The sequence below is a fragment of the Schistocerca gregaria genome, chromosome 4 (assembly GCF_023897955.1).
Source record: "Schistocerca gregaria isolate iqSchGreg1 chromosome 4, iqSchGreg1.2, whole genome shotgun sequence".
Classification (NCBI taxonomy): Eukaryota; Metazoa; Arthropoda; class Insecta; order Orthoptera; family Acrididae; genus Schistocerca; species Schistocerca gregaria.
Window position 1 is genome coordinate 49,761,868 of NC_064923.1, and position 25,926 is coordinate 49,787,793.

A 25,926-nucleotide genomic window follows, 5' to 3' on the forward strand; every position below is an offset into this window, starting at 1 on the left:
GTCAAAGGAAATTAAAACGTATTCCACACAAAATTACCTTAAGGTAGCGACATTCATTTCTCGTTTCCGTCCTATGGGTGCCAGATTAGCGGAAGTGCCGGATTACTGAGTGTCTATAATTTATTTAATTCATTTATTTTGTAAACGTAGGGGTACTTTAATAAAAAACCGAATCATACAATTTTAAAACAGGATATAATTTTATTAAATCCAGAAATACATTTATTTTCAAATAAAAGTTAGTCCTTGAGTGTATACTATACATAATTATACAGTCGTATCACTCTCTCTAACACGTCCCATATTTTTAATTGTCGCAATGATGATACACGATGTGCTTTATCACGCAACCTCTTTACACGCATTAAATCGATACTGCATGTATCTGGTTGTTGCGCAATATACTCCAGGAAGACCTCGGCAGCTTCAGTACCAGCAGATCTTCATGCTCTCTCCTACCGTGTCTTCTTCATCACTTTCATCATTACTTTGTTGCACGCTTTTGATTACATATTTCTTCGTCTGTTAAAGTTTGGTCCTTATCACAATTTCCTCATTCAGCCACTTAGTAAAATCTTCACCATCAATTTCTTCTCCTCTTGGAAGGTTGTAGAACATGTCAGTGTACAAAGTAATTGTCACTTACTACTGGATCCAACTCATCAAAGGATGGCCACAATTTCCTCCAGCTCTTCATTATGGTACCGCTCTCCACTTTATCAGATGCTTCGGCTGCTTGGAAAACAACATCACGTATGTTAATTGCTTTCTACGCCTTCAACATAGTTTCGATAGATTCGTTTTCACTTTCGTTCAGCAAGGGAAGGAGAAGTGAATGTCGATAATTATGTTTAATTGATTCCAAAATTCCCTGGTCTACGGGCTGAATTAGGGCTGACACATTGCGTGCGACAAAGTGCTTCTACACGTATACCATCGGACTTTAGAGAAACATCTGAAGGATGACTGGGAGCACTGTAAATTATGGGAATTATTCTTTAGCTCTTTTCTCACTGCTGGTACAAGCGTTTCATGGAACCACCGAGAGAATATTTTTTCTGTCCATCCACGCTTTCTTCTGAGCGCAATACTGCACTGGTAGATTATTTATGTCAGTGTGTTGAAAACAACGTGGGTGTTGGGATTTTCCGTTCACCATAAGCGGTAGATTATGACTCCCATTTGCATTACAACACGCCATTAATGTTACGCGCTGCTTCTGTTGCTTGTAACCACAAGCTTCCTTCTCGTTCTTGGCAGCTAAAGGAAGCAACTTGTAAGAGAGTCCTTTTTCATCAGCATTATACATCAGCAGTTAAATCTTCCTCTATTACCTTTCGCATCTTGCTTACAAACTCATCAGCATTCTTATCGTTAGCTGAGCGACTATCCCCAGTGACTGTCAGTTGCCCAATGCCAAGTCATTTTTTCCAGTTTGACAGCCAACCTTCGCTCGCTGCAAACGAGTTACAACCGCCAAGTTTTTTTTTTTTAAATGCAGCTTTTTTTTTATAATCGGACCACTGACGAATTCTTTTACTGCGTTGTTGTAAGAACCACCTATAAACAGCTACGTCCAGTTCTCCATTCTCTCACCCTTTCGCATAACCTTCCGTTTTCTCAACTCACTGTCTAATAACATCTTTCTTTTTGATGTCATAAACAGTTGCTCGTCCAACACTGAACCCGGCAGCAATGGCTTTCTGCGAAGATCCCAGATTTAACGTATCTAGAATTTCGAGTTTCTGCTTGAGGTCTAGCGTAACGAGTTTCCTTTTAGAAGCCATGATTCCAAACTGTAAAGAAAGCTACAATTTCAAATACAGTATGTAAAGCATAGTTTAACTAAGCATTGTTGTGCACGATAATTCATTGTGGACGTGGTTTTGGATGTGCGCCGGATTACTGAGAGCAGGATTAGCGGGAGTCTAGTGTATATTTTCTTTTGGTAAAAGCGGTGGATACTATTGGATCCAATTTTTTTGAGGAGATCCCTGACAGCTCCTAGCACTGAGGTGTTGCCATAGACTGTGTAAAATCGCGTTAAGTGTACGATTGAGGTAGAGGCGGTAAGCCGCCGGTGACAAGCCCATTACAACTGTCAGCGACCTACTTTCGCCGACTATCTGCTAGGTTCAGAAATGATAGGCCCTGAACTGACTTACCAAGCCAGTTAGAAGGGTAAGTTTAACGTGAATTACCAATCACAGTCCAAGTCGGCATTGTCCACTTTACCAGACGTGACAGAAATAATAGGGAAATAACCTGGGGAGACCGCAGACTGAACCATTGACCTTCGGATCCGTAATTTGGCACTTTAATGCTAAGCCACAGAAGTAAAAAATTAAAAATACTTGTTTCCTGCCAGGGTAGACTGGTGAAAGCACTAGCCTTTTAAGCGGTAGGAGAAGGGTTCGAATCCCCGTTCCGGCGACTAGATCTAAGTTTTCGGTGGTATCCTAAGACCTTTCAGGTCAATATAGGGGTAGCTCCCATCGTCGGTCTATTTACTCAACAAATTCCGTGTATCTTCTACGATACACAGACTGCTACAAGTTCCTCACAGTGAAGTTGTCTTACAGTTCCCTAATTTCCTTGGCCAATTTTGAGAACTGAAGGGTAAGTAACAGCTGTTGATAAATATAAGGACTTCTGTATTTCTGAAAGTGCCTTTAACTAATTTCAAAACAGCAAATTTACAAAATTTATGAACTGAAGGGTAAATAAACAGCTAAGTTGTGTGCCGGCGACGAAGCGTGGCGTCTCGGTAGACAATTTCAACCGCTGAGCCAAAAACGAGATTTCACAGTGGGATTTTTTCCCGAATTTCCACTCAATTATGTGAAACGTTTAAAACTTGTGTTAACTCCGCTAACTACCTTGGAGCCAGGAACAGATGCACCTCCCGCTACCTGTCCGTAGGTTTGAGACGTGTAACTAAAACAAAAAGCAGAGGTGAAGAAACGCACCCTGGGTGCTTCAGAGTGGGAGCCCTTTCCAGGAGCGACCGGCGGGAGTGTGGGGATAGGGTGCGGCGCGACCTCGTCTGGCCATCAAACCCCCCCCCCCCCCCCCCACACACACACACAGCCACCCCTTCCGCTGGGGAGATCAAAGCGGCCGCGCCACTTGTTTCCGCTGTGCCGGCCGCAAAGTGGTGCTCGGTTTCCTCGCCTCGCTGTCCGGAGCTTGTGCCTCCAGCTCCAGCTTCACTCCTACAACTGGTTTTCATGCAGCAGAGCCGTGTAATTCAGTTACCGCCTGCAAATGATCCGAGATGTACCGCGTACGACGGCGATTCTGTAACATTACGTCGAGCTCAAATGTTCGAAGCTAAAGCCTGACTATAAAATGGCTGAAAAACTGTTTTCATTAGTCTAATAATATCCATACAACAGTCTTAACGTACCGCGTAAGAACAGAGAAAAAATAACGATACTTCTTGGTATCGAGTAATTTAATTTCGATACACATACTTTTATACTCTACACGTTTCAACTGTCACTAGTAAGCAGTCCTTTGCAGTAAGTATCTCAATACTTTGTACAAAGTATCATACGAACGAGCCTACTAACGATTCATTGCATTTTTATCGTTTACCCCAAAATTTGGGCAGCCCAGTTCCAACGCTATCAACAACTGGACGAGCACTACTGTGTTTACGAGTGACAGAACATAAAAACCACTTGCCACGCTTCGTCAACTATGGCAACGTTTCGTTCGCAGTTCGTTCATCTGGATCCCTTTGTTTACGCGACTGACTCTTTTATCTTTGTTTTCCTTCATCAGCTGACGGAACGGCGCCTGCCAAAAGTGAAACTTGGCTGTAAATGACGTGAGATGCAACACCGGTTTAAAAAAACTGCCGAAGTCTTCGAGAAAAGCACCAAACACAAGATCATTTAAGAAAACACCCCACCACAACAGCAAGGTAAAATTATTTACCTAACAAGTTAAGACAGAAAAAGGGGCCGCAACAATACATTAAGTTATCGGTACTTTTCTTACTACACTCCTGGAAATTGAAATAAGAACACCGTGAATTCATTGTCCCAGGAAGGGGAAACTTTATTGACACATTCCTGGGGTCAGATACATCACATGATCACACTGACAGAACCACAGGCACATAGACACAGGCAACAGAGCATGCACAATGTCGGCACTAGTACAGTGTATATCCACCTTTCGCAGCAATGCACGCTGCTATTCTCCCATGGAGACGATCGTAGAGATGCTGGATGTAGTCCTGTGGGACGGCTTGCCATGCCATTTCCACCTGGCGCCTCAGTTGGACCAGCGTTCGTGCTGGACGTGCAGACCGCGTGAGACGACGCTTCATCCAGTCTCAAACATGCTCAATGGGGGACAGATCCGGACATCTTGCTGGCCAGGGTAGTTGACTTACACCATCTAGAGCACGTTGGGTGGCACGGGATACATGCGGACGTGCATTGTCCTGTTGGAACAGCAAGTTCCCTTGCCGGTCTAGGAATGGTAGAACGATGGGTTCAATGACGGTTTGGATGTACCGTGCACTATTCAGTGTCCCCTCGACGATCACCAGAGGTGTACGGCCAGTGTAGGAGATCGTTCCCCACACCATGATACCGGGTGTTGGCCCTGTGTGCCTCGGTCGTATGCAGTCCTGATTGTGGCGCTCACCTGCACGGCGCCAAACACGCATACGACCATCATTGGCACCAAGGCAGAAGCGACTCTCATCGCTGAAGACGACACGTCTCCATTCGTCCCTCCATTCACGCCTGTCGCGGCACCACTGGAGGCGGGCTGCACGATATTGGGGCGTGAGCGGAAGACGGCCTAACGGTGTGCGGGACGGTAGCCCAGCTTCATGGAGACGGTTGCGAATGGTCCTCGCCGATACCCCAGGAGCAACAGTGTCCCTAATTTGCTGGGAAGTGGCGGTGCGGTCCCCTATGGCACTGCGTAGGATCCTACGGTCTTGGCGTGCATCCGTGCGTCGCTGCGGTCCGGTCCCAGGTCGACGGGCACGTGCACCTTCCGCCGATCACTGGCGACAACATAGATGTACTGTGGAGACCTCACGCCCCACGTGTTGAGCAATTCGGCGGTACGTCCACCCGGCCTCCCGCATGCCCTCTATACGCCCTCGCTCAAAGTCCGTCAACTGCACATACGGTTCACGTCCACGCTGTCGCGGCATGCTACCAGTGTTAAAGACTGCGATGGAGCTCCGTATGCCACGGCAAACTGGCTGACACTGACGGCGGCGGTGCACGAATGCTGCGCAGCTAGCGCCATTCGACGGCCAACACCGCGGTTCCTGGTGTGTCCGCTGTGCCGTGCGTGTGATCATTGCTTGTAAAGCCCTCTCGCAGTGTCCGGAGCAAGTATGGTGGGTCTGACACACCGGTGTCAATGTGTTCTTTTTTCCATTTCCAGGAGTGTATTTATGGCTAATATGTCGATACTTTTCGCTCGATGCCGTATCCATAGGGCTGGACACATTTCAGGTTTTCATGTTTCTCGTTATACCATATTTCAGTCAGCTTTTCCGCAATAAAAACAAGTTCCGTTACAGTAGTTCCGCAGCAGCTAGTTCGTTTCAGGTGCTACACCTTGGCGATTTATTAACGCCGAGTGTAATACCCGAAATCCACTACTGGCTCTGAAACTACCGGTTCTATTGATCAAACATGTTATACGAGACCGGTTATCACTGGAATAATAATAAAATATCGATAATTCAGGAGTACCGGTTTTCTCCAACGGACAATCTGCCCACTTTTCATTCACGTATCTTATCTAACATGAGTGCAGCACTCATAGGAAAAGTATCGGAAATTACGCTGGATTCTATGCAACGTCGTTGAGGTCTGTGGCTGTCCTATAAAATCTGCAAAAAATCTGAAGCTTTCTTTTCCAAGTTACTTATTACTACGTGGAACGTTATTTTTACGTGTGTGTTCAGTATGCCAGAAGAGGACTAATATCAGCACAACGTTAGGGTTACACTCACGGAATACAAATAATACGTGGCACAAAAAGTATGGCTGTTGCTCACTTATACGTTGTACTTCGAGCTTCGTTAGTTACAGAGCTTTAGTGAGGGAGGGGGGGGGGGGGGCTACAGTTTAACACTGAATTCGTACAACGTTGCGGCATGGTATTCTAGTGAATGTACACAGAAAAGTACCGTTACTGAGTGACTGCCGGACGATACAGGACGACTTAGAATTTCTATTTAGTGTGACGAATGATAGCTTTCTCTAAATGTAGAAGTAAAACAACGCACATGAGTAGTATATTAGTAGTGTGCAACTTGGAAAAGTGACGTCACTTTTAATACCTAGGTGAGGCGTTGCAAAGCGATATGAAATGGAACGAGCACATAAGAGAGAGAACACAGCTCATGGTCGACTTCGGTTTATGGACCAGTTTTAGGCCAGTACAGCTCATCTACAATGGACATCGCTTACAGACCACTTCTGCGACCCATGGAGTGTTTGGGATCATCACCAGATAGGATTGAAGCATTACTCAAACCAATTCTGAAGAGTGCTGCTATATTTGTTACCGGTAGATTCGATCAACGCGCGAGTGTTAACGGAGATGGTTGGTAAAAAAATGACGTGTTTCTAGAAGTGAGCACGACGCTCGCGTAGGTAACTGCAAAACAATTCTACAGCTCCTAAATCATGGATGGGGACGGGCGGATACATTCTCACAAAATTTTAGAATTCAATTCCGTATCTTACCATACAGTCAACTGAACCATTTTATCATTCAGTCTTTTCTTTATAACCGTGTTAGTGACCTAAGAGTCTTAAGCTGATAGAACCCACAACGTTATAAGGGACGAAAATGCCGACAATGTGCGAAGGAAGATTGAGAAAACTGTCCAATTTTTAGGTCAACGTCCATGGCAGAAATCGTCCAGCACAGGTTGCCGGTCGAAGCAAATTTTCGCCAAGAACAACGTTTTGACGCTAGTATTTAACAGACAATACGATTCTCATGTGTTTTGTGCTAGACTCAGTTCCGGGTATCACAGAAATTATTTTTGGTTGGATAGGAAATACTAAGTTACGATTTTACGATTATATAAATTAAACTATTGCAAAATATTTGCGCATTTACAACGTCATAAAAACCCAGAGCTCCAATTTTGTGTTTCATCATTGTCGATTTTCCGTACCTCAGGATGTTTATTACATACGAGCTAACTTAATTTTTTGGTACTTTCATCGAATAATAATACCAGTTTTTTCATATTTGCGGTTTTTTTACAAAGGATAATTTAGCTGCAATAATTATTTTCGCATAAAGTGACGCTTAGTTCACCATGGTCTAAAGAGCTCCCCCCCCCCCCTTCGTGAGATGTAGGACGTGCATATATACGTGTGTGTGTGTGTGTGTGTGTGTGTGTGTGTGTGTGTGTGTGTGTGTTGTGTGAGAGCGAGAGAGAGCGCGCGCACAACGTGACGCATAAATCGAACACAGCGGGCAACAACCATAATGAAATATGAACAAACGCGTCTGCATAAAACGAAGATGTCTGTACAGGTATTGATTGGGATGAAGGCTCCGCACAAACTGTCTGCGACCCGTACCGTTCACACATTCCGTACAGTGTAACGAGTGAGACTGTTGGAAATTTTATATGGGCAGCACGCCACACTGGTTAATGACTGATACTATCAGAAGTGCGCTAATTCACGTACATCTGACAAATTTGTCATTTCCGTATCTATAGTCTTTCAGTGCAAGAATTGACTTTAAATTACAGGCTAAACTGACAAGGCACATACAAATACGTTATCAATGTCTCACCTGCAGATAAATCTCTCTATATGAACGAAATGCATTGAGACATTGAAAACGAAAGAAAAGGGACTCCACTTCGGTTTTGTTACAATCTCAAAGTTGACCATCTTGGTTATGTGTAAGAAACCACACGGTTCCTAGCACATTTCTATTACCTGACTCTAAGGAGGCAGCGGTTGATTGTTTCTTCATTTATAACTTAGGCATTAGAACACAATACAGTTATTTTTGAAACTTTTTCTTTTAATACTTCACTTTTAGGATAGCGCATGATTGTGGCCAAGATAGATACGAAGCCCACACCTACTACAGTAGTACAAGTTTATATGCCAACTAGCTCTGCAGATGACGAAGAAATTGAAAAAAATGTATGATCAAATAAAAGAAATTATTCAGATAGTGAAGGGTGACGAAAATTTATAAGTCATGGGTGACGAATTCGGTAGTAGGAAGAGGGAGAGAAGGAAACGTAATAGGTGAATATGAACTGGAGCAAAGAAATGAAAGAGGAAGCCGCCTGATAGAATTTTGCACAGAGCACAACTTAATCATAGCTAACACTTGGTTCAAGAATCATAAAAGAAGGCTGTATACATGGAAGAAGCCCAGAGATACTGACAGGTCATTACATAATGGTACGACAGAGATTTAGGAACCAGGTTTTAAATTGTAAGACATTTCCAGGAGCAGATGTGGACTCTGACCACAATCTGTTGGTTATGACCAGTTGATTAAAACTGAAGAAACTGCAAAAAGGTGGGAATTTAAGGAGATGGGGCCTGGATAAACTAAAAGAACCAGAGGTTGAACGGAGATTCAAGGAGATCATAAGGGAACAATTGACAGGAATGGGGGAAAGAAATACAACAGAAGAAGAATGCGTAGCTTTGAGGGATGAAGTAGTGAAGGCAGCAGAGGATCAGGTAGGTAAAAAGACGAGGGTTAGTAGAAATCCTTGGGTAACAGAAGAAATATTTAATTTAATCGATGAAAGGAGAAAATATAAAAGTGCAGTAAATAAAGCGGGCAAAAAGGAATACAAACGTCTCAAAAATGAGATCGACAGGAAGTGCAAAATGGCTAAGCAGGTATGGCTAGAGGACAAATGTAAGGGTGTAGAAGCTTATCTCACTAGGGTTAAGTTAGATACTGCCTACAGGAAAATTAAAGAGACCGTTGGAGAGAAGAGAACCACGTATATTAATATCAAGAGCTCAGATGGCAATCCAGTTCTAAGCAAAGAAGGGAAAGCAGAAAGGTGGAAGGAGTATATAGAAGGTTTATACAAGGGCGATGTACTTGAGGACAATATTATGGAAATGGAAGAGGATGTAGATGAAGACGAAATGGGAGGTAAGATACTGCGTGAGGAGTTTGACAGAACTGTAAGACCTGAGTCGAAACAAGGCCCCCGGAGTAGACAACATTCCATTGAAACTACTGACGGCCTTGGGAGAGCCAGTCCTGACAAAACTCTGGAATCTGGCGAGCAAGATGTATGAGACAGGCGAAATACCCTCAGACTTCAAGAAGAATATAATAATTCCAATACCAAAGAAAGCAGGTGTTGACAGATGCGACAATTACCGAACTATCAGTTTAATAAGTCACAGCTGCAAAATACTAACGCGAATTCTTTACAGACGAATGGAAAAACTGATAGATGCGGACCTCGGGGAGGATCAATTTGGATTCCGTAGAAATGTTGGAACACGTGAGGCAATACTGACCTTACGACTTATCTTAGAAGAAAGATTAAGAAAAGGCAAACCCACGTTTCTAGCAATTGTAGACTTAGAGAAAGCTTTTGACAATGTCGACTGGAATCCTCTCTTGCAAATTCTGAAGGTGGCAGGGGTAAAATACAGGGTGCCAAAGGCTATTTACAATTTGTACAGAAATCAGATGGCAGTTTCAAGAGTCGAGGGACATGAAAGGGAAGCAGTGGTTGGGAAGGGAGTGAGACAGGGTTGTAGTCACTCCCCAATGTTATTCAATCTGTATGTTGAGCAAGCAGTGAAGGAAACAAAAGAAAAATTCGGAGTAGGTATTAAAATCCATGGAAAAGAAATAAAAACTTTGAGGTTCGCCGATGACATCGTAATTCTGTCAGAGACAGCAAAGGACTTAGAAGAGCAGTTGAACGGATTGGATAGTGTCATGAAAGGAGGATATAAGATGGTCGAAGTAGAGAGGATATAAAATGTAGACTGGCAATGGCAAGGAAAGCGTTTCTGAAGAAGAGAAGTTTGTTAACATCGAGTATAGATTTAAGTGTCAGGAAGTCATTTCTGAAAGTATTTGTATGGAGTGTAGCCATGTATGGAAGTGAAACATGGACAATAAATAGTTTGGACAAGAAGAGAATAGAAGCTTCCGAAATGTGGTGCTACAGAAGAATGCTGAAGATTAGATGGGTAGATCACATAACTAATGAGGAAGTATTGAATCGGATTGGGGAGAAGAGAAGTTTGTGGCACAACTTGACCAGAAGAAGGGATCGGTTGGTAGGAAATGTTCTGAGGCATCAAGGGATCACCATTTTCGTATTGGAGGGCAGTGTGGAGGGTAAAAATCGTAGAGGGAGACCAAGAGATGACTACACTAAGCAGATTCAGAAGGATGTAGGTTGCAGTAGGTACTGGGAGATGAAGCTTGCACAGGATAGAGTAGCATGGAGAGCTGCATCAAACCAGTGTCAGGACTGAAGACAACAACAACAACAACAACAACAACAACAACAACAACAACTTCGCACATTATTGGTTAAAAGGGCACTTATTTTCTTCGATATCTTCCACTGAATCTGTCTTTCATCTGCCTTTCCTACAGTTAGTTTTATGTAGCAGTTCCACTTTAGATCGATACAGTTAGGTACCCATTACTTTACGGTTGTGACTGTTTCCAATGATTTATTGTGTACTTAGTGAATCGCACTAGGGAGAAATGATATTCATGGCACAATTTGACTAAAAGGTCTTGGTTGACAGGACACTTTCTGAGACGTCAAGGAATTGACAACTTGGCAACTGCGTAACTGACTAGTATATACTACAGAGGACAGAAAACATGATTGCACTAGGCAGTTACGAATGAATATAGACTGACATACGCAGAGATGAAAAGGCTTGCTGAGAGCTGCAGCAAACCAGCCTTCACTGGCGACGACATCAGCACAAATAACGCTAACCGCTCTTTCATCTATTTGTTTGCAATACATTAATTTATGATGAGGGTCACTCCCTGCTGGTCTTCCAGCATTTCGCTATGGTTTACTGTGGTTGCAGCATCTTAGATAATACAGCAGTGTGAATTGCATATAGCCTCGCAGAGTTTCTGACGTTTACACCGTAGTCATATATACAACACACGTGAGTCAAACTAAAAAAAATTGTGCACCAATTTTTCTATACAATGCGGCTGCATGCCTCCGAGTTGCCATCGTCAACACCTATGGCGAGTAAACTTGTGCATTTTTAACAGCGAGCTATAAACGCAAAACTTCCTACAATGCAAATGCGCTTTTTGGAATCTAGAAACAGAACTTTCGAGTGCTGCGGTGCGCTTATGTAAGACCGGAGGAAAAAGCGGCGAGACTTGGTCGTGTTGTAAACAACTGTTTTCCTTACACCAAAGAGCAACCACTCTTTCCGCGTTCGGCTCACAAATCACGAAACTGTACACTCACTATCGGCAACGTGAGGCCCGTAAGTTTTCTGAATGTTCCCCGTATCTTCCCAGCGCTCAACTTCTTAAGGTGTTCTGTCTGTTGGCTGGGTCGTGATATCATTGCGTTCTCGATCAGATTCTGGTATTTTCTTAACAAGGTTTAAGCAAATTCTTTGCTACTTTACACTTCCCAGCAATCCACCGTTCTTCATTTCAACAGCCTATTTTATTTCCTCCATTTTTCTCGAAACCGACCTCTCGGATGCTTCAGTTCTCCCTGTTTTCTTCAATATCCAGCTTTCACAGCAGCACACAAAAACACGCTATACGAAGCATCTAAACTATCTTAACTCCAACGCCATTTTTTCATAATAAGCATTTATTTTTCTGCAGAGTAGGTTGCCAAACCTTGATCTTATTTCTGTTTCAGCAGTCCAGTTATCACTTAACACGCTCCCCAAATATATGTACCGTGCAACGTGTTAAATTTGATCTTTTCACTTTCATATCTTGTCTATAAACAGAATTGCTGAAACACAACTGTCTTACTCCTCTTCCATTTACGATTTCTTAGGTTCATGGTTGCTCTGCAACTGCTTCAATTAGTCTCCTTCCAGATCAACTTCAGTTTTAGAATTTCCATAATTTTGTCACCCCGTTTTACTCTGTTATGTGTCTTATCTAGATATAACAAGCACGAATTCCTAGCATTGGCTGATACAAATCAGGGTTGTTTTCAAGTAGTATGCGCATGGGAGAGTGACATTTATTATGAAGTAAAAATTCCTAGCGTTACATGATTACAAATCAGGACTGTAGTACCATGCAATATGAAAGAATAACAGGTGCGAATGGTTCAAACCGCTCGGCCACCCCGGCCAGCCATGTACGGATGTTAGGGTTTTATAGTGTCTCGTTTGATGGCTACCGTTATTCCATCTCTAGGGGGAGAAAAACGGCTCTTGATTTCTTGTGCATAGCAGCCTTTTGATTTATTGTGTTATAGTCATCTTTAACAGAATTACAATATCATCGGCAAATCGCGAGTTGTTCTTTCCTGCCGGCCGCGGTGGCCGTGCGGTTCCAGACGCTGCAGTCCGGAACCGCGGAACTGCTACGGTCGCAGGTTCGAATCCTGCCTCGGGCATGGATGTGTGTGATGTCCTTAGTTAGGTTTAAGTTGTTCAAGTTCTAGGGGACTGATGACCTAAGATGTTAAGTCCCATAGTGCTCAGAGATATTTGAACCATTTTGTTACTTCCTCTCCGTGATCTTTGATTCACATTCCTCCATGGTTTCCTTCGCTGCTTGCTCAGTGTACATACTGAATAAAACCGGGGCAGGCTGTATTCCTGACTCCCTTCTCAGCTACCGCTTCCTTTCATGATAATTCTTAAAACTGCAGTTTGGTTTCTCAACAAGTTGCAAATAAGCTTTCACTCCCTGTATTTTATTCTTACTGCGTTCTGAATTTGAAAGAATTATCCAACATTACCAAAAGCTCTCTGTAAACCTACAAACGTTATGCGTGTAGTTTTGCCATTCTTCACCTGTCTTGTAAGATGACGGGGTCAGCACTACCGCTCGTGTTTCTACAACTCTCCGGAAACTGAACCGATCTTCCCCGAAATCAGTTTGTCAACTTTTCTATTCTTCCGTAAATCTAGGGTGAATCGGAATTCCGACAAAACTTTCAGAGGTGGAATTCGTCCCAAAACTTCAACAAAGTTAAGAATATGTTGGAAAGAATTTCTGGTGTCTGCAGAATCAGTGAGGCCGACTTCATAAGGAGTCTTACCAGTAGTCGTTCTTACCGCGCACTAATCTATGCTGGAAGAGGAATCGAGAAGTGATAGTGGTAGATGGAAAACCCTCCGCCTTTGCCTTTTGCCTTGCGAAGTAGAGATTTGGACCGCGCGGGGTTATTAGTGTCTTCTCCAGCAGTATACCGTCGAGTTTGGAAAGCGTGGCGCGGGCAGAAGGGGAGCAGCTTTCCCCTGGTGAGACCCGCTGACCTCGGCGCCTCTCGCCGACCTTCCACAAGGACGGCCAGCGATCGGCAGCTGTTCTGTTCCTTCTCTGCCGGATCTCCAGCAGCCCGGCCAGCTGCACCCCAAGGACGTCCCACGTGCGGCGTCGCAAACATCACTTAGTCCCAAACGACAATCCGTACAATTTTGTCTCACTTGTTTCGTGCGCCATGGGCATAATTTGTAATGAACCTTCTGTTTCTGGGTGATTTGGATTCGTTTTACGCCTAGCCCTTTCAATCAAGAGGTGGTCCAGTGTGCCAGACTCGCCAATCGTCCCGACCGGAGGACAGTGACTATTATTTTTTTTATTACGACATTCTGCTTTGTTCGTATCTACCAAGCGAGGTGACGTGGTGATGCCGGCGGTTCTAATTCCCATCTGGCGATCCAGATTTCGATAACTTTCCGCGTCAGATTTCAAGTATTACCTTCGTCCTCGTCGTCTGCAGTTAAATCTCACTCGGCATTCGAGTGAGACTTCGGTCCTGAAGAGGAAAATGCAAGTTATCGTTCAATGCTTGCTGTTTAGCCGCAATCTGACGCAACAGCTAAACAGATAACTTTTCTTCCCGACTCTAACTGCCAAAGACGTGAGAACACCCATCCGATAGTGTTTAGTAAATATGTTAGTTTCCCGAAAATAATAATCCGTCTGTTATAACAACGTAATTTAATTTTTGTGCATAGATTAGTAGAGTGTACATTCACAAATTTTGTAAAACTTATGCTTTTCTGGTATAAATTGATTTCAATTCTGTACGCAAATAATAGTCAAAACTGACAGTTCTTACTAATCTGCACAAACTGTGGTTGGTTGTACGGCCATGAAACGAGAAACCACTTATCAAAAAATTAGAACTTTTTGCTCAAGGACTACAGCTCTTGACTTCGTATTTTCAGCACTTTCGCTAATCTCTTGCGGCACATGCCCAGGAGGTTCCTTTGGAAAGGACACGGCGGTTCCTTTCCATCATTTTCCCCAATCCGATTCTGTATTAGATCGTCGATGGGACATTAAACCGTCACCTCCCCTTCTTTTCTCTTAGTTTTTGCTATACTTTGCGAACATCAACAACGGACTGTACTGAACCACAGCCACACTTAATGTACATGCACAGCTACAACCGGTTGCTAACTAGACATTCATCAGACAACTCAAACGGCCGTAAGCCATGCTGCATCTTTTCATTGTGACGATCGCTCTACCAACGGCTAGAATGCAACTACCGGGCGTGTTAATGCAAATTAGACGTAAGTCCAATACTACGGCATAAATTAAGCCAGGTCAGACCAATAACTAGTGATTCTTACATACGCAAATGGATTCAAGATTCGCAAAGGGTTTATTTTTTACCAGGACGAAACACTTGCAACAATGTACTTTGGCAATGAGAAAACAAAGGTATCTTTTAAATATAACTGTTGCAGCATTCCTTCTAATTGGCCGGATCTGACAATGACTGTTCAAATAGCTGTAAGCACTATGGGACTTGACATCTGAGGTCATCAGTCCCCTAGACTTAGAAGTATTTAAACCTAACTAATCTAAGGACATCACACCCACATCCATGCCCGAGACAGGATTCGAACCTGCGACCGTAGCAGCAGCGCGGTTCCGGATCTGACAACGAGTTCCACCAATTTCCATACCTAAACGAATTTGTTGTTAGCGAACGTTCTGAGCTAAGCAAGTTTAAGGCAACTGTAGATGGCTACTTAGAATATCTCCCAAAATCTTAATTCAGGGATGGAATCTACTCGTAGAAAAAACACTGAACGAAGTGTCTTCCATACTACGTCGAAATATGCTTTGTTTGATCTTAAAGAAACAAGTCTTTCACTGCCAATCTGAGAAAGTCTTTCCTCGTCGTTCTATTTCGATTTTACTGACACCTTAACAAGGTTCCTTCTTCATTCATGCGAAAAAAACTTACCTTTTATAACTGTACACTAGTACTATGGCTCGCTTATATCTTGTTTTGGTGTACAGCGGCACTCAAGTTTAAAATTAACAACAAGCACGTTTATTACAAATGTTTAGGAATCTTTCAGGGGCGTTTCCGAGCTCGAATAAGATTTGAGATGAAATGAAATTAGCTTCTTGACAGCATGTATGCCTAAATGGACAATTATTTAAAATGCGAGGAATTTTTTCGGAGTGCAACTGCAGTGGAGCAATCTAAATTAAGAGCAGAAAAATCATGATTCAATAAGACTTATATACCGGAGTTCCCTCTCGAACATCTTGAACAAGCCAATGCTGCTGCGAACCGTTAAAACAGCTAGATGTCTGAAAACCGCGACTGGTACACACTGTCCTATGAGAAGGAAACCTAAGCTCCCCCAAACAGGAGACATCCTAGTAACGACATTTCAAAATATGTATACGGAGCTCCATGGCGGTACCAAGTTTTACCTTCTCCCACACCTTCGTTAGCACATACCCCACAACACACGAATTATTAACAGTGATCTTCGTTAAAGAGCCCTAATTGGAAACAATATTTGGCAAAAGTAAGGTGAACTCACGCGTGCGTGTAAAGGAATCGTTCGTATGAGGAGGGCGGACTATTTCTCGCAGTCTCCCATGTAACTACTTCTTCAACTTTATAACTGGCCATTCCAGCTCTTCTCTACAAGTTAATTCGATGGCTAACTGAAGCAAGCCCATTAACTGACAATCTAGTGTGGGATGTGAATGTCTTCTCTCTAACCTGATTACGATGGGTTGACCTACGTTGGAGAGGAGCTTACACTGACCACACCAAAGCAAAGTTCTGGTTGTGTGATTATTACAAATTTCCAGTAACTAACTTTTGGTGAAATATGGACATATTGGGTAATTAAAACTGCAAATGAGTTATGTAACACAATTCAGGAAAACAGCGTAGCACTGCGTAAAGTCCCCCAAGCCAAACCAGGTGCTCGGTCGCTAGGCTCCTTCAAAAGCCGTGATGAGCCACCTCATCTTACTGCTACTCCAGAGCTTCCGCTCCCGCTGATAGCCTTATCTGGCTTATCGCAGGCTGCACACCAACGGCCGCAGACTGCGTGCGTTCCTCGTGCTCCACAATCATTCAGGCAACTGGAAGTTCTTTCAGGGGCCGCATGTTTCCCAATTTTGGTTCAATGAGAGTTTCTTCTTCTTCTTCTTCTTCTTCTTCCTTCTTGGCTCTACAGCTCATGATGAGCCTTGGCCTCTTCTACAATTTCCTTCCATCTCTCTCGGCCCTTTGCCAATACTCTCCACTTTCTATAGCCCATCTTCCTAAGATCTTCGATTACTCCATATACCCATCTGGCTCTTGGTCGACCACGTCCTCTCTGCCCTCCTGGCCTTCCTTGTAATATTATTTTTGGTACTTCTGTATCATTCATGCGAGCAACGAGAGTTTAAAGGGCCAAAATCACGGCATGACCGATAATAGGTTACGATCAGGAGCAGTTTTCATCAGTAACCATGAAACTGGAACGCATGTTCCTTTAGGTCCTGTAAGGACACAATGGCTCGGCATTGTCCTCAATGAATATTCTATCACCCACTCCAACTGATAGTGTACGAAGGTAAGATGGCTATTACAACAATGTCGTATGCATGCAGCATGCAAAAAGTAACGAAAACCAGTTTCCTTTAACACTTAATGTCCCAGGTGCGATCTCTCACACCGCTAGCGTTTATTGTTACTCTTGATAATAGACAATGGTGGGCTAGGAGGTTACAAAGTTGTGTAGTTGCTGTTTCCCGGAGATGTCGTGGTTTCCTTTTGTCAGTAGCCGCTCGCATATGACATGGATCTATACTATTACTGCATTCGTGCTGGAGTTCTGTAAAAAACACGTCCCCTCTTCAACGTTCAGCATGACTTTATTTTGCAAAAATCCGTTCTGATAAAGCAGCGACGCGGCTAACAAGGTGGTACGCAAGTCGATAGATAGTAATCGTTAAGTCCATGCCAACACTAACCGAATTCAAGTTTCAACTGATGCAGCATCATACTGTATATTTTGACTGTTGTTGCTGAGGTTAACTATTGTTGCCAGGGATATGAATAATTATTGGTGTTCCATAAATGGTCAGTAGGAACTATCCTTTTCATAATATTGTTACAGTCCATCCTGTATTTTCCCTTGTTTAAAATAAGTCAATGAGGCAACTGATACAGCTGAATTCTAACAACATTCTATTTATAAAAAAGACAAGCAATTCTCAGTGCATCGCGAGTACTACCTACAGCTCCTCCCCGGAAAAGAAAGCTAATTATCCACATTGATGATATAGATCTTTATTACAAAATGTAGTTCCTCTGCAACGCTCCTCTCCCTAGTGACATTTGCTCCTCTTACACCCTACAACCCCACTTCAAAATCAGCCAAGTCAAACGGTGAACACTATTCCTACTGCTTCTCTACCACTACTTCCTGGACCTCTTGCCCCTGAAATGGTACAAATCTCAAGACTTCAGGCTGCCAATCCTCTGCGTCTGCCCACTGTCGCATATCAATGTAGCCATTACATAATTACTGCTGTGCTATGATTTCAGTTAGATCGCTTATTGTAGCGAAGTGGATAATGCATGAAGCAGTTTCTGCTCCGCTGTGGGAACTACATACAACTCTGAGAAGGTATTTTCACGAGATATTTAAGCATATATGTATTAATTTTACTGTCACAGGTGGGTGATATTAAGTATATGTGCAGTAGCTGGACTATGTGAGGAACAAGGTAGGTGTTCATAACACCTACACCACATTGTTTCACGCGTTAACGCTAGTATTTGAAATAAAAAAAATGTAAATTTGGAAACTTACGTAATCAGTATTACAGTTTTACGAAATAGTGATGATTTTTTAAATGTTCAGTTTCGAGACTGACATTACTACACTTTTTTTCCCTTAGAAAATTTCATTTTAACCCTCAGTGGTAATAACCCCCAGATTGGGAGCCACTACCGTAGAGAAATGCTTGATTGAACATGGCAACGCGGCAATCCAATGGCGGTTAGGGTCTGCTGAGAAGTGGTTTCGCGTCAAACGTGCCAGTAACGAGCTTCTTGCTCGGAGCCTGGTTCTGGCACCGACTGAACGTTTGTAGACAGATTGGGCCAGGCCATACAGAACCACATCAAAACGATGTCTACGTGACTCGACAAAGGAAGTGAGAAAACTTTCGCTATCTGATTACCACTACGTTCGCTAAAGTAACTAGACTGTTTTATAAGGAACGTTACGTACTTCAAAACTTATGATTTGTAAAAGTCAAAATTCAGTTTCAGTGCAACGTTAATTCCAGGTAAAATGTAATAAACGGAGAATTCCAGGTTTTCCAGAAGAATCGCCACTCTGCAACCAAACCGAACTGGGTCGTTATCCAGATACTTTTGATCAATGCGTGTAAAACGCAGGCACCGGTCAGGTATATAACAATAAAACATTCATAAAAAGCTGCTAATGTTTAAACCTGAGTTTTTTGAAAAACCTCCTTACATTTGAGATTGAGATTTTAGTTCACACCAACCTTGATGAAACCACCACACCTCAAGCCTCTACAGCAAATCATACGTATCTGATACTGTGGACATCAACCCACAATGTACAACAGTTTTGATGTTTGTCTTTACCAGATCTTTTTCGTTACAATGCCAAACAGCGACGACATGGCAGAAGACAAATATTTCCAGTACCCTGGTACCATCATACAGTATCCAGCCCCACAATGTCCACGGCTGGTGGTTCCATATTCCATTCACGACGGGGTCAATTTTCCTTCTGGGTGTTTGTGCTGTCTTCATTGCATCTCATATCCATCACTACGATGCCCAAATCACCAAAATGGCGTCAAACAGAAATATCTGCATCTACGGTTGCCAGCTATCCCCATTTTACCGGAACCGTTCCTACTTTTATATAATTGTCCTGTCTCCCAACGTGAGTATAACGGGACACCCTCAAACCCATACTTTCTTGGTTTAATTAAAGAGTTTTACTTTTTTATATCATACTGCATAACTTTAATTTCACATAATTAAGTTCATCATGTCATTCTTGATAGACAAAGCCAAAATGTTACGAAAACAAAAAGTTTAAAAGTTAATTATTTCGTCGCCTTGTTTTCGTAATAGTTAATGTAGAAAAGGCAGTTGTATTTATGGAGTGGTCGAGTGGAGTACAGCTTTCTGAAGCCTGATTCATATGTAAATCAGTGGTTTAATTCCGAAACCTTCCCTTTTTAAGGATTTCGCTGTCCTGAGCATTAAATATGAGATGACCTCTCATAGCCTTGTAGATAATGTAAATGACCGTAGTAAAAAAATTTACGAATTGTTGAATGACAGGGTTCACAGTGTTAAGAAGTGTCACTTAAAGTTTCGATATTGCAACAGACCAAAAATGGGTTAAAACTGCAGTCCCTAACTTATAAAGGATGCTGAAATTTGTGTTTTCTATTCCTGCTAGGAAAGCGCAATGATTTCTTGTTAAAGCAGAATACGAACTGGTCAAGAGTTTTATAAGCATGTTACAGACGAGAAGAAACTTTACAAGGTTGCTACATCAGGCAACAAGTACGTCTGCAGTTTATCCAATGGAGACATGTAGACGTGATACAATACGGCCTAAGAAAACCAAGCCGCACACTATTTACTTAATATTGGTCGATATGGGCAAGAAAATACTGCAGAAATGTTTATCCAGCCCAAATGCCGAAAAACCATTGCGGCGTTATATCCAGTATTGTAATACTGGTATCTTCTTAACGCAGAGCAATGATATTTACAAAAAAAACACTTATGTGCTACTCACGAACTTTTTTATTTCACAGACGAATTCTAGGAACGCTGAAATGTTTTGATATTTGACTATTGTTGCCAGACGTCCAGTATTTCCAGCATAATTTTAAATGTCCCACCGAAATACCCTCTGTCCCGTACTTCAACCCTGTTCGACCATCACTACGCAGTCTGTCGCGCCACAGCTATTACCGACGCACGAAGATACGACTCACGGCTGTCTGTCTTATCACAGTGCCGGACGGGGCCCATATTAACCGATTCCCACCCTCTCGCACGGCGCTGCTCTGTGTTTGTTTTACATTCTTCTATTTGTTTACTGTCCATCTCACTTCCTTTCTACAATTTTGTGTGTTACATTTACGTTCGTTTGGTAACTGGTTTATATGGTAGGTCAATGCCTGTTAAACTGGTAGCATTAAATTCTTTCTTGATCATCATTCTAGTTTCATTGTTTTGCGAGAACTGCTGAGTTTTGAACGTGTAATGCTTGCGAATTATTTCTAAAACTATTGACAAAATGATAGTGATACAGACAATTCGTCTACAAGTGGCGGAATACCTTCTAAGAAAGCCAAAAGACTTTAGTATAATCTGAACTGGGAAAATAGTTATTCCTGGCTGAGACACATAAAACAACTCTCATAAGACGTACTACTGACACCTGCGCAATGAATATTTCTCTCGTGCTCATGGAGAGGTTCCTTAAGTAAAACAAGCATCTGCCAAGTCTCACGTGACTGTTAGCAACAGAACACCAAGTACCTTATTGAAATATTTCTGTAAGCCTGAACCATCTGCCTAGGAGACAGACAAGATTACGCTTGAGAACTCTCATCTGTTTATTACACGGCAGAGCATTCTCTTACTTACAATGGAATGGATTGTTCACGCCAATTATTACCATGTATCTGCAGTGACTTAAATCACTGCAAAGTTTTAACTGCGGAAGAGCAAAAGAGGAAACTACGCTATGCGAAGTATTGGCCAAAGAATTTGCTAGAAGTATTATAAAGACGATCCAAGGAAAAAATCCATACTTTTCTGTAGCGGCAGATGCAAGTAATAAAAAAAAAAAACGGAAAAATGTTTCCAATTTTCTTGAGATTCTTTGCTGAATGTAACGATGAGTGTGCATATCAAGTTTCGAAGTTATTAATAGACAAATTGGAGAATAATAAGATTGTCTTTAAATGAAGTCTCGACATTCGTAGCTGTTAACACTAACACGAGGTGACTTCTCGGTAGCGTGGTGTTTAAACCGAGATTTAAGGCAAAAATAATTTGAAATTTTTAATTTATGCTATATAACATTTATTTGTAGAATTATTTAAGTGTTTTTAAAGGCTTCTCGTTTATTTTATGACACTAAAAAAAGCCTGCAGCATTTTACTCTATGTCAGATTCACATTGATTGTTGGGAACTACATTTTTACCACCAATCAGAACACGTTAGATTTTAACAGACACTTAAGTATTTCATTGATGAAAGAGGCAAATCCCATCACAACTTTCCTGAAGTTGTTCCTCTGAATGATACTCTTGTTCGATGGCAGAACTGTGATCACTAGCTACTGTAAAATCTTTACCACTGACACCTTCCTCCATAAACCGACCAACAATTTCATCCAACTCCGGAAGGTTAAATAATGACACATTCGTGCCGACAGTTTGAGCCTTACGGTACCGTACTGAGGAAAACAGGTACGTCGTTCACGAGGCGCGGTCTAGGAGACTCCAACACCTGTCAATCACACGTATCAACAATAAGCACAGAAGGCGATAACGCAACCGACAACTAAACATCGTAGGCTTGGCAATTTAAGATGGATAGGGGGAGTACAGCAGCACTCCACCACAGCAGGCCTTGGAGAGCGAGTTGGAACATTATCGCGCTGTTTGAGACCACACCTCGTGAGTTAAGGGCTTTTGTAAATTTCGGCAGAAACCATCCCATTTATACATTTCTATTACCTGAAAATGATAAGAATGTCAAAGCTAGTTGCCCCGTCCATATTCTCCACAATGCTGCAAAATACAGTAGGCCTACTGTTAAAACTAGAAGCGGTTGTTGAAATTATGATACTAAAAATATGCAGTCACTTCAGGAGACCTGGGAAACGAAGGGAGGACTTGCAACTCCAAATTGAAGCGAATGAGATGCAATGCGAAAAAATAAAACATACTGTCACGAGATTATTATTTTTTGGTACGGCTGTTTAAAGAGTATTACAAATATGGCCCGCGCTTATACCTCATTTTCTGGATTTCAACAATGAATGTCTTCGCGTGCTAGAAAAATTAATCCCATGTGGAGAAGCAGAGAAAAAAACTTTGGCGTATTTGTCGTTTCTGCAGAACGTAATGTTTTCGGTAGAAACAAGAATAAACAAAACTGAATCAGATTCTGTCAGTTGTTGAGATGCATGCTGAAATGCACTGGATTCGCGAGAAGACTGAGCACAGAATAAAAGAACTTTTTCGAAAGTAAGACAAGAGAAATAATGGGTGAATAAACACTAATTAAAAAGATCTATTCGGGTCGAATTCTCCCCCAATTATGTAGGATATTTGTTACCGCTATAAGATTTCTCAGCAAATAACAACCTGTCCCAACTTAAAATCACCACTACATTACAACCATTTTCAAAATGGTTCTAAGAATCGATCAAGTGGATGTGGACTCCTTATACGAAGAATATCAAATAATTAAAACAAGGCTGGACATGGCACGGAGTTTTGATGTCAAAAATAAGAGTGCGATTAAGAAATGGAAGGGTTTTCCAATAGTGAAATTAACATTTTTCATGTCTTATAGTGCGTCTTTAGTACCTCTAGTTCCAACTGTTTTATAATAAATAATAACTTCACAGTTGGCATTAAAATGGACTGATGCACTAAATAAATGTACCCCGAATTTGATAAAAAGTAAGTTAATGACCAATTTCAACTACAATTATAACTACATTGAGAATGTAAAAATTAAAGCATATTAAAACTGACACATTCTTCATTAAAATATAATAAAGACCAATAAATCACAAAGGGTTTCATTTGTCCCGGGTAAAAAAAGAAATTCCTTTTTTGCCCAACTCAACATTTGTCCGTTACAGGGTTAAAAAATCTGACAACATTAATTTGTAAGTGGCTTGACAATACTGTTATGTTCCAGCGGTACCTTTCGCAACAGACGTGATGCAGTCAACAATGCTCGACTATTACTACCTCAGCTATATGCTGCGGAATTATATTTTGTTCTAACCTGAAATATGCGGAAATGAAATGGGACGGCTTTAGTGTGGTACTCTTTACTTTCTGAGACATTCGTAAAATATTAACACTGACACTATCGTGAAATGAAGGTTCTGTACCTCTCAAATAGGATGTTTAAATGGCTCTGAGCACTATGGGACTTAACACATCTGACGTCATCAGTCCCCTAGAACCACTTAAACCTAACTAACCTAAGGACATCACACACATCAGTGACCGAGGCAGGATTCGAACCTACGACCGTAGCAGTCGCGCGGTTCCGGACTGTAGCGCCTAGAACCGTTCGGCCGGCAAACAGCATGTTCCACTGAAGTTCCGAAGCAATGGCAGCGTGCAACAATGACCACCTAACAATGAAATACGTGTACATGCACTGAATCCCAAAACAATAACATTTTAGTTGCATTTCCGGTTCTCGTACTTCCCACCTATGCTGCAACTAAAACACACAAGAGAAGTCACGAACGACTGCGGTCGAGTTTACACAGTCAGGTACGCCTGCTGAGAATAAGAGAAGGCATCACTTTAAACATTTTCGTATTCAAGTTGGACATGCACTCACGTGCATCGAATTGAACATGTCACTACTGAAGCTCCTTCGTTGTTTCAGATCGTCGATTTGGTCGTCAGGAATCGACAACAATAAGATGTCAATGGGCGCGTTTTCGTTTGCTATCTTAGATCCGTTGATGAACAGAGACGCTGATAGTGTGGTATTAACACACCTACGGCACTTGTTCGCATTATTTGCGCGCCGACAACAAGTTTTCACTCGTGAATGTATGTTCAACACATATCACAAAATTTATTTCTAATTAAGTTAGCTATCGGCACACGAGCCTCTCCACTGTTACGATTCTAAAACTGTCATATTGCACGAAAACATCACCACGTGCAAATACTAACCTGGACCTATGAAGTTATATGGTCGAAGTATTAAACCTGAGGATAAATTAATGAACAACGCGCCGTACGAGGAAATAAGTATGAACCTTATGACGTGTGTGAAAGCAATAATCCGCCATGGATCGAAACCATTTGTGACGTTGAAAAAAGGTGCTACAGGTAGCTGTTCGCAGCGATCGCGCGAGTACTTCATTCTATTTCAAAGATATGTGTTCCACACTTGTAGCTTCAGGCGTAGCTTCAGACAGTACTTCAGATTGCTCTTCCTAAAACAAATTTGACATTGAATTGACTAAACTAAAACAAGTAAACCCTCTTTTTTTATGCCCGTTTCGAGAAACACAACAAATTGTGGCTGTTAAGAGGTAAATGAAAGTACTGCTATCCTGTAAGCGTGATGGCCTCTGCGTTGCTCATTGACGCTTCAGAGATACGACCGACGGCTTAGCGCATATGTTGGGACGAGAACTGACCTGGAGTCGAACTGCTTGCCGTCGTCCAGCGTGCCGCGGTAGTGCATGGTGAGCATGTCGCCCGTCTTGGACTTCTCGGTGCACTCATCGGGCACGAACAGTTTCTCCACTTTGAAGTCCGACTCCTTGGCGTGGCAGCCCGCGGCCAGCAGCGCTCCCAGCAACGCAAAACTCAGCACGCTCACTCGCTGCATGTCGCCGGAAGACTGAGACACGAGGCGCCAGCGATCCCTGCTGCCACGCGGCCTCCAGCCGCGCCCCGCTGCTGCCAACTGCGCGCGCCCAAACTCCCTAGCAGGCGACACGCCGCTTCCCAGAAAGATTTCTCCTGCGTCGGGCGCCGCTTTCCTTCAGCTGTTTCACAACCGGAACCTCTCCCTGGCGCAGTTACTCGTAGTGCTCAGTAATATTTACACTGGCTAAAGAAACTTGTGAAGGTATACGCGCCGCGGGGAAATTACAACCTCTTGTTCTTATTCCATAGTTGCTAATACTTGTTATGATAGAGCGGGTAAACGCAAACGTACTACATTTGTTGCTTCGACGTTGCTGTGAGCAAAACTCCCAGAAAATACATCACTGGATACGTGAATAGAAAATATTTATTTTATTTATTTAGTGTATAGCACAAACCACAGTTTATAAAGGGCAGTGGAAAAGTACATAATTTCGTAAATAGCCAAGAAGAATACAAATAAAAGTTACAAACAGATCACAAATATACAAAGAAAAATATAAACATAAGTATAAATAAAGGTATGAATCAGGTTGCCTTTCATGGGGTGCGTGTACGCAACGACTGTGGTTATATTGGGTTAGGTAGAGCAGCAATCAGTCGTAGAATTAAGTTGCTTTAATATGACATTTATTGCCATCTAAACATAGATTGCCAATGTTAACGTCATATGTAAGGTTGCTACTTATAGACGAGGAGATGGAAACCTTTTGCCACCAAAGAAATGCCAGGTGTAACCT

At 42.3% G+C, this 25,926-nt stretch overlaps 1 protein-coding gene across 2 annotated transcripts in view; it reads right to left on the reverse strand.

The window, feature by feature from the left end:
• LOC126266930 (FK506-binding protein 2) overlaps positions 1-25,207 on the reverse strand; it is a 134,973-nt gene extending 109,766 nt beyond the window's left edge. The window contains exon 1 of one of the 2 annotated variants that reach the window (XM_049971622.1): positions 24,952-25,207. In XM_049971622.1, coding sequence (XP_049827579.1) covers positions 24,952-25,145 — 194 coding nt within the window. In that variant the 5' untranslated portion in view covers positions 25,146-25,207. The remainder of the gene's footprint in view (positions 1-24,951) is intronic. The other variant, XM_049971621.1, reaches the window with a different exon arrangement.
• Between the last annotated feature and the right edge of the window lie 719 nt (positions 25,208-25,926).